Source organism: Octodon degus, unplaced genomic scaffold (genome assembly GCF_000260255.1).
Source record: "Octodon degus isolate 3935 unplaced genomic scaffold, OctDeg1.0 scaffold00255, whole genome shotgun sequence".
Taxonomy (NCBI): Eukaryota; Metazoa; Chordata; class Mammalia; order Rodentia; family Octodontidae; genus Octodon; species Octodon degus.
The window spans coordinates 917,991-928,022 of record NW_004524831.1 but is presented as its reverse complement, the minus strand read 5'-3'; the positions used below and the strand labels follow the sequence as shown (position 1 = coordinate 928,022).

The 10,032-nt window shown below is 43.3% G+C and overlaps 1 protein-coding gene across 1 annotated transcript in view; it reads left to right on the top strand.

Annotated features, from left to right (window-relative positions):
- The first annotated feature begins 2,470 nt into the window (after nucleotides 1–2,470).
- Nucleotides 2,471–10,032, top strand: part of LOC101566539 (zinc finger protein 14-like) — a 56,478-nt gene continuing 48,916 nt past the window's right edge. The window contains exon 1 of the mRNA XM_023706395.1: nucleotides 2,471–2,587. Coding sequence (XP_023562163.1) covers nucleotides 2,585–2,587 — 3 coding nt within the window. The 5' untranslated portion in view covers nucleotides 2,471–2,584. The remainder of the gene's footprint in view (nucleotides 2,588–10,032) is intronic.

The window sequence follows — 10,032 nt, the reverse complement described above, 5'->3', positions numbered from 1 at the left end:
TATATATATGGAAATGTTATGGGTTGCTCAGAATAGGAACCAGATCAGCCAGATTGGAATTTGGAAAGCCATTCATTACTGAGCTTAGGGCACCCGATCAGCTCTCATGCAGGAGAGGACCAAAAGGCAGCTAGCCCAGGAAGGGGTGGGGGTGTTTAAAACATGAAACCACATTCTGTTTGGTAAACAAATTCATTGTCTGACACAAAATAATGCTTTCAGGATATTTGTGACCAATAGTCAAACTAAATTTCCTGGGGCTTTGTGTTAGTTTCTGGTTATCTTGCACCTGTGTACCTGCAGGCAACCTTGCATAGCCCGAGGTTACACATTAAAGCACATTTAGTTTCCTTATGAAGTCATCTCTGTAAGCTAACCTTGTTAATAGGTCTTGGTGAGGGTTACAGAAATTGGTGAGGGTTAAAAAAAAAAAGAAAGAAATTGGTGAGGGTTATAGGAATTTTATCTAGCAAACAGTAAGAAACAGCCACTAGCTACTAAACAACTTAGAAGAACAGTGATGAGTATACATTTTTACACAAGAGAAAAGACAAGATTTACATTTATAGTCTAAAATGTGAGTTGATCCATTATAGAAATAGGATCAGGCTCAGCCAAAATGGAGACAATTGCTTTTCCTTCAAGGAAGGCTGCTCAGGGGGTCCTCCACAAGAGCCACAAATGGTGGCTTTGGGAAATTGAAAGCAACTGCCTGCACAACAGGCATGGCAGGGGAAGCTTAGAGGTGCAGGGTGTTAGAAGCCCAGAATGAGGGGGGCCGGGGAGATGGCTCAGTGGAATAAGTGCTTCCCTGGCAAGCGCAAGGCCCTGAGTTCAATCCCCAGTTCTGAAAAAAAAAAAAAAAAAAAGAAGAAGAAGCCCAGAATGGGAAAACCAGGTGACCAGACCTGAAGCACTCAGCTAGCTGGGAGCTGAAGCTGCCTGGACATAGATCCTCTTGGAGGCAGAGTTAGAGAGAAAAATAAAGAGGAAGAGAGATATGAGGGGGGCTTACCCAATCTGAAATGTCCAGCAATATTTGGCATGGCAGAAGCGGCAGGAGCTGCACGGACTGTGGTCTGAGAATGTGGCCAGGTGGATTTCCTTGGGGTAGAGGTTCAAGAGAGCTTAAACACCTCCTAGGAGGGTTTGTTTTCCTTCCTGGGTCTTGGTATAAAATTGTAGCATAATTTTCTCCCTTCTTGGGCTTTGGCATAAAAATCTAAGCTATAACCCTCAGAGACCACCAGGCTTGGAGAAATGCAATATGGTGCAGAATGTACTATGCCTGGGTTCTGACAGAGAATGCAGGAAGAGCTTCTTTGTTCTGCCTAGAGCAAAGAAGTGTGTGTGTGTGTGTGTGTGTGTGTGTGTGTGTGTGTGTGTATCTCTCTCTCTCTCTCTCTCTCTCTCTCTTTTTTTTTTTTTTTTTTTTGGTGGAACCGGGGATTGAACTCAGACCCTTACGCTTGCTAGGGAAGCTCTATGTGTGTCTCTTTTACTGGAATTGAGAGAAGGCAGGGGACATCAGGAAGGAAAATTCCAGTGAAAATAATGGTTAAAGTTTTCTGGCAATCTGGCATCTATCTCACTGAGCTGAGTCCTTTGAAGTATTAGGTGTAAATACTTGGGCATCTCCAAGGTCTGTAAAGTTGCTGTCCTACCTTTTCTCTTTTCCTGGGTCTTTCACCTGTGACAGTCTCAGTACTGAGCTTTGTTCCCTGCACAGAGCAGTGCTCCTGCTGGCCAGCGGGCTGGGGCTGGGAGAGTCAGCCCAGGTTGGAGATGTACAGCTTTCATACCAGGAAAGTGTTTATCTTTAATATTCAAATATTTTCTGGAAAAAGTCTGAAGTTTCTCTAAGGCAGTTGGAATACTTGCTTTTATCTTTACTCTTTTACAGAATATTACCATCATGTGACTCCCATGTCTTTACACAAAACTTCTTAGGGGCCTTATATTCATCTTTGTGCATGAAAACAAGTAGACGAAAAGACAATGTGAAAATATTGGCAATGACAGTGACTGCCTCACTTCCAACAGCAAGTCTTGCTTCTAATCCATTTTCCCTAGGCTTCCACGGACTCACGATGCTTTCTCACACCCAGGGATTGATTCTTTCATAGAATATTGACACTGGATCCTTCTGAACACATTTGTGACCCACTTTCTGGAAGAATCCACTGAGTATATTAAGAAAACTGCTAAAAGCTAGGATTAAAGCCTTTCAGGGCCAGCATTCTTCACAGCAGATAAGATTGCCATCATGGGAGGAGACTGAACCACAGTTTGTTTTGTTAGAGTTCTTCCTGTGAGCCCCAGCCAAGCTGGAAGTTTGCTTCTCCCATAAAATTTAGCCCTCAGGCACTCAATGGATCAGGAACTATTCAGCGCTGAGAGAACTGTCAGTCTGAACTACCCAATCAGGTGGGCTGAGAGAGGAGGGCACTTCCTGTGTCATGGCGCCAAACAGTGCATCCTGACTTCTTTGCTGAGAGCCCCTTCCTAACTAGAGCGCACGTTGAGCGCTTCTGCTGGCGGCAACCTGCATTCGTAGGATTCTGGAAGATTTTCACGCCACACAATGGTGACGTTTCGGGATGGGTCTGGGTGTGGTTGGATTCGCTTGTGTTTTGGAAGGAAGGGGCCAGAATGAGCTATGGCAGTGAATAGGCTCTGCTTCGCGCCAGGATCAGAGGTCTTCCTAATCTTTGGTGCGGCATCATCTGTCCCTTTTTCGCTTTGCTCAGGCACTGGTAGTTCTGAGTCCCCAGCATCCTAACCCCACTGTGACTCTGCCAGCGCTGAAAGCTTTGTTGGGTGGCTCCAGATGCACCTCTGTCTCCACCATTCTCGAGAGATCTGGGGCTCTGGGGAGACTGGGCTCCGTGCTCAGCAATGAAAAACAATGATCTCTTAAATTATATGCGCGAGACTTGTGTTCACATTGGTGTTACTGCGTGCACAGTCCTGATAATCTCATTACAGTGAGAAACGAGACTGTGAACTGAAAGGGGGCTAGGAGGAGAGATTTTACTGAAAATAACATTAAGAAGAACCTGCTTTCCAGGAAGCATCCCGGTGGAGCGGCCAGGTGGCCGCCTTGTCATCCAGAGGTAATCATAGATCACGAGAGCACAGTAATTGTTGGTTTGTGTGCACCTGTCAAAGATTCTGGATTTAAGACATCCAGTTGTAACTTCAGATCTCTAACAGATTTCTTCACCATGTACAGATTAACGGAGACAGTGCTTCTAGAGGAAAAAAAATGGTTATTTAATGTTTTAAGTTACTGGAAATTCAACGAACTTAATAGAGTGTAAGGACAGCTCCTTTTAGTAAGGAGGTGTTTGCATTACTTGGGCACAAAGTTTGCTCTTGGTTCTAGGTAATTGTATTCCTATTTTAATCCTTACAAAAATGTCTAATTTCCCAACAATTTGAGGCACTTCTCTAGCGAGACATTTCATGTGTATGCTTATAAAAATAAATTATGCTTCACTTATAGACTATTTTTTTTTTTTTTTTTTTTTTTTTTGTACCAGGGATCAAACTCAAGACCTTGCATTTGCCAGGCAAGCACTTACTCAACTGTTAGCATTTTTTTTCTTCTGATAACAATCCAGGTACTTTTTTTTTTTTCTTTTGGCGGAACTGGGGATTGAACTCGCGCCCTTACGCTTGCCAGGGAAGTGCTTATTCCACTGAGCCATCTCCCAGGCCCCCCAGCACTTACTCAACTGAGCTATCTCCCTGGCCCCACTTATAGACTATTTAAATGAAGCTTTCTATAGATTTTAGAATGCTGAGAAAGATGGAGGGCATGTTAATGTATTAATAAGAAGGATTTTTTTTTTCCTCCAAAAGCCTTCAGGGCAGGTTTGGCTGGCTTGAGTTGTGGGGATCGAACCACAACAACCTGAGGCTGACTGCTTTGTTGAAGTAGCCACTTAAAGAACTGAGCTAAGGGGCAGGCCCCCAATGCATTAATAAGAGAGGGGAATTTTCTTCTCTTAAAGGCAAATTCCTAGAAGGGGTACTTGTTAAGCCCACATGGTGAGATGCATTGGTCTGTGGCATCCACACGAACTCGTAGGCGTTATACTTGTATGCTATTTAAGGGAAAAAAGGGGTTTCATAGCTCAAATAACTAGTCTGTGGATGGTTTCTAGACATCATTTTAAAAACTGAAACAGTGATTTAGATGGACATTAGGAAAGTGTGTACTGAGCCTGTGGTGGTGGTGCGCGTCTATAACCCTTGCACTCAGGAAGCTGAGGCAGGATGGTTTTTGTGAGTTCAAGGTCAGTGTGTGCTTCACAGTGAGTTCGAGCCCAGCCTGCTACTTGTTTGAGGTCCTGTCTATAGCAAAAATGAAGCAAGTATTGAATAGAAGTAAATTCCTATAGTTAAGGTCTGCAGACATATTAATGAATATAATAAAAGGGCATTTTGTATAGACAGGAGGAAAAGGAGTAAAAAGGAAAAGGGACAGCAAGGAACTGGGGAGAAGGATGCAAGTCAGCAATAAATTCCTGACTTCAGGTTTCTCATAGTGTGATGATAAATGAAGGATTGTCTGCTGGCTTGGTCTGGGATTGAGTCATAGATCACAGACTTAAAGAATGGAGGGGGCTTTAGGAATGCATAAACACATTTCTTCAATGACTATCTGCTCATCTAATCATTGTGAGACAAATTAGGAAACTGTCTTGTAGAAAGGGTAGGCAACAACTTCGAAGAAAAATGGGAAGGGAATTCTCTAGGATCCGAAAGATTCCAAAGTGTTTTCTTTGTTGTTGTTTGTTTGTTGTGGGTTGTTTTGTCTTTGTGTGACAGAGGGTCTCACTATGCAGTTCAAGCTGGCCTTGAGGTCACTTTGTCTCACAGGCTGGTCCTGAACTCACAATGATCCTCTTGCCTGAGCCTCCTGAGTGTTGGGATTACAGGCATGCACTGCCACGACTGACTTTACGAAGTGTTTTTGACATTTGCTATTATACAGAGAATGAACTCAGGACATTTGCCCTAAGCTTCACCCACTCAGAATTTTACTGATTTTATTTATTATTATTTTTTAATTTTAAGTTGCCTTAGCCATGGAAAACTTTTTTTTGGTTTGTTTTTGTTTTAAGATTTATGTATTTATTTGGTACACGGTCTTACTATGCAACTCGCATGTGTAGTGATGCCCCCGTCTCAGCCTCTGCAGCACTGGGATCCCAGGCAGGTGCCACCATACCTGGTTTCAGTTGCCAGCTCAGCTCGAGGCCTGCACTGTGGTACTGGGGATTGAACCCGGTTTCTTGAACTTGCCAGACAGGCGCTTAGACCACCAAGCTATCTCTCCATTCCCATGGAAAGCTTCTGATACTTTTTTTTTTTTTCCTTGCTTATTGGGATGACAAACCTGTGCCACTTTTTTTTTTTTTTTTTTTTTTTTTTTTCAGAACTGGGGGTTGAACTCAGGTCCTTGCACTTGCCAGGGAAGCGCTTATTCTACTGAGCCATCTCCCCCGCCCCTACCTGTGCCACTTCGCTAGTATAAGATTGGGGTCTTGGACTCACCATGATTTCCTAAGATTTCAGTGCTTTGGTAAAGTAATTATCACTGAGGCATTGTGGTGCACCCCTAAGGACATGGACCTGAGGACTTAAACAGGAGCATTTAGTCACCAGACATGGCCTGCATAACTGAACCAGAACCCATCTCAATATTAAATAAATATAGCTTGAATTATGTTCATGGGGCCCTGAGTTAAGTCCATAGTGATAAAAAGAAATTATTTAGTGCAAATCTTTTGATTTTTCAATTTTCCTCATTTTTCACACTAGAGGTACGTGCTGCAATATCTGCTTGTATGGGGGTAATGGTGATGAGCCACTGCCCTGTCAGAATCAGGACACACAGGTGGGCAACCAGTGATTCCTTTTTTTTTTTTTTTTTTCAGAACCGGGGATTGAACTCAGGGCCTTGTGCTTGCCAGGCAAGCACTTATTCTACTGAGCCATCTCCCCGGGCCCCCAACCAGTGATTCTGAAGTATGTTATATTCAATAAAGTACATGAAATATCTAGCATTTTTATTTTGAATTTTGCTTTGTGTTGAATAAGTTTCCCCAAATACAGAAAAGGATTGGTGTGCTGAGCGAGCTTAGAAGATCCAAGGCTTATCAATGATGTTTGCTTGATCAGGAGTATTCTGTATGTTTTTCAGTAAATGTTATTTTCGATTTCTTTTGGGTTGATGAAGATATTTTCCCTTTTGAACTCGTAGCATCTGAAGACTCATTTTCTTCAGCTCTTCATACGGTCCTGTGTAGAATGTGACACTTACCAGATTGTTTCCTGTTTTAGTTTTTATATTTATTTAATGGTAGGTACTCACTATGCAGCTTTGGCTAGATTGAACTCACTGTGTAGCCCAGGCTGGCAACACAGTCAGTTGATGTTCCTGCCTCTGTCTTCAAGCGCAGGTGCTGTAAGCGCATGCCCCCCGCCCTGTGCATTTCCTGCTTTGAGTGCTGTACTAACCAGAATCCCCAAAGTAACCAAATCATATGACAGTATAATATGGAAAGGGGAATACTACTTTGGAGGTTTTTTTTTTGTTGTTTGTTTGGTTTTGGCTTTTTTTTTTTGGTATGTGTGTGTGTGTACATGTAACATTTATGCAGAGGGTCTCTATTCGGGTACACTGTTTGGATAACGTCACCAATGCGAGAAACATAGGATGGAAATTTCAGATTTACAGGTATTGAGCAGAGTCCTTGTAACAGGAGACGCTAACCCTGAAGAAGGTCGAAGAGAAAACACTTCCATTCCTTGTTTTCATTTTTCTGATTACAGAAAGCCTTCTAACTGTGTGTGTGTGTAGTTTTTTTTTTTTTTTTTTCTGGCAGAACCGGGGATTGAACTCAGGCCCTTGCGCTTGCCAGGGAAGCGCTTATTCCACTGAGCCATCTCCCCGGCCCCCTTCTGTTTTAACCTTGAATCATCCTCTTCCATTCTACACTGACTGAAACCCCACACTTCCTTTTCTGTGATCTCAGTGGGCTGAAGGGAGACATATCCAGAACCATCACTTCCAGAACTCCGTCCTTTAGAATGATTAATATCTGTCTGGGGAAAGAGAAGAACTTGAATCTTTTATCTATGTTCCATAAATAACAAGAAATTGCAATCTTTGAAATCCCTTTAAGAGGGGCCGGGGAGATGGCTCAGTGGAATAAGCGCTTCCCTGGCAAGCGTGAGGGCCTGAGTTCAATCCCCAGTTCTGCCCGGGAAAGATTCCAGTGGAGGCGCTGCGGGCAGGAAGAGGGCTGCGCTGGCGGGGATCTGCAGAACCCTGCGAAGTCCGAGCCGGGTGGACAGAGGCCGGGAGGGGGCAGTGCCTCCCGCGCGGAAGCCAGCGACAGCGGCGGGGGCAGAATTGCGGGCTGGCTGTCCCCGCTGGTCTTGTGCGTGGAGAAGGCGGCCGGGTGGGAGCTGGCGCACGGAGGCGTGGAAAAGCCAATCGAAGTGTGGACTGCCCCAGAAGTTTAACGCAGCCTTAATTTCGCTGCCAGTCTGCGGGCCTGTATTTTGTTTCCTTCCTCTCAGGTTTGTGTTTGGGGTATTTTGTTTGGCACGTGCGTAAAAATTGTCTTGTTTTCGACGAAGTCTCTGTAGTCCAAACTGGCCTGGAACTCTGATCTGTTCGCCTCAGCCGATGAGGATTACAGGTGGGCCCCACCACACACAGACGTTTGATTTTTGTGAATAATGAATAAGGTTACCTTGGGAAGGGCAGTAGTTGCTGGCAATTTCTTGGTCCTAAAAGAAGTTAAAAGACCAATAGAAATTGGTGATGTTACTTTTTTACATACTGGCAAAAATCAAGGGAAACCCATTTGCAACATTTTAAGGTTTTGTTGTAATGTCTCATAGATGTTGTCTGTAATCAATATAAAGAAATAATTTAAGTACCAAGTCCTTAGGATACCAAAAAGCAGTGATTTAGCAAATGTGAAATTGCTGAACCATAGAACTAATCTTTTTTTTTTTTTTTTTCAAAACTGGGTATTGAACTCAGGCCCTTGCGTTTGCCAGGGAAGCGCTTATTCCACTGAGCCATCTCCCCAACCCATATAGAACTAATCTTATAGTTTACAGTGCTTCAATCTTTTAGAGGTACTGACTCAGAGAGCTGAAACTTAACATTGGTCACTTTTCAAATAAATCATCAGAAAAACTAAAAAAAAAAAAAAGAAAGAAAGAAAAAAAGAAATCCCTTTAACCCATGTCTTGGGTTCTTCACGCTCTGATGACTGACCTTCCTCGATGCTACTGTAGGGAAGCCCGAGGGATTGGTCTACTGTTGAAGGCACAGTTGAGGTGAAGCACAGACCTTCACTTCAGGACACTTTAGTCTGCACTCTATTTGTCCCTGTGGATGTCACACTGGAGCATCACACTGGAGGCCCATTCTCTTTTTACACGCATGATACCTGAAATGTAGTGCAGGTAGTGAGGATAGAGAAGGGAGTACACAAGTACAGAGAGCAAGTACTTTAGAGGAAGTCACTGAGCTTGGGTTCAGGTGGCAAAGAAATGGATTGGCCACGTCCTGTGGGTTTTGTTTGCCCAATCTGAGTACCTTTCCCTTAGCAGCTTATATGTCTGCTGCACCTCTTCAGTCAGTAGTTCTCAGGCATCTGTGATTACGCACATCAGAAACCACGTGAATGTGTCTCTCAGCAATTTTGTGTGAAATCCTAATATACTGCATGAGCAAGAATTCGAGCAGGCCCTGGGCTGGGAGGCCAAGGGTGTTAGTCAGTATCACACAACAACACATGGGATTACCCTTCATGGAAAGAAATATTGCCCGGAATACTACCTGTGATCTCCTTGGCTGTCCTGCTGCACTCTGTCCGCTCTTCTGCTCATCACTAGTAGATGATACCACGTGGCTTCATAGACATTTTTTTTTAATTTATTTATTTGTGTGTGTGTGTGTGGCCAGCTCAGCCCACCAGGGGGCGGGCTGGCTGGCATGTGGTGCTGGGGGATTGAACCGCGGTCCCTGTGCTTTGCTAAGCTTGTTCTAAGTAGGTGCTTTAGACCACTGAGCCATCTCACCAGCCCTTCATAGACATTTTTTATGCTGGCATTAAAGCCTAGAGTTTGATAAGCATTTTATGTGTGTCCAAACACAGAGCTGTACCTCAGCATTACATATAGATTAGTGTGACCAAATGTGAATGTGTTATAGAGTTTAACTTGTGCACTAGTTAATTCACCCAGTTTTATATTGCAGGCCTATTTGCATTGCTGTAGGTACACGTTAACTTCTTAAAACCTCTCCAGGGTTTGTGTCCATAACATCTCATTTGTTTCTCCTCAGTTATGGGGGGTCAGGTTTGTCTAGTTCTGTCTCTGGTGTAAAGGTCACAATGAACGTTTCTTTCTTGCTGCCCTAGTAGCCGATGTGAGACAATGTCAGGGAGGTTCAGGAGCCTATTTGCTGGTGCACAAAGTGTGTATCCACCGAAAAGGTTAATATGCATCATCCACATGACCCCACAAGTAGTGAAGCAGAATCTGTTTCTCATATCCAACCAACACTTATCCTTATGTAGTTAGATGAGTGTCTTCCATCCAAATACTAACCAGGCCTGACCCTGCTTAGCTTCCGAGATCAGACGAGATCAGGCGCGTTCAGGGTGGTATGGCCGTAGACATGATGAGTGTCATAGTCTCATAATGAAATTTAGTTGTTTCTTTTCTTGTGTGTTTTATATCTCTGTGTAACGCATTGCTTTTTATTATTTCATTTGTAAGCCCTTCTGTAAATTATTTGCACATGTGATGTTGTATTTGAGATGAGGATGTTTTTTTTTTAAGAATATGTTCTTTGCTCTAGTTATTTCTTTATTACTTGTAAACAATCAACATAACTCATAAATTTTCTATCTTCATTATATATATATTTAATTTTATTATTTTTTTGGCAGAACTGGGTATTGAACTCAGGCCCTTGCGTTTGCC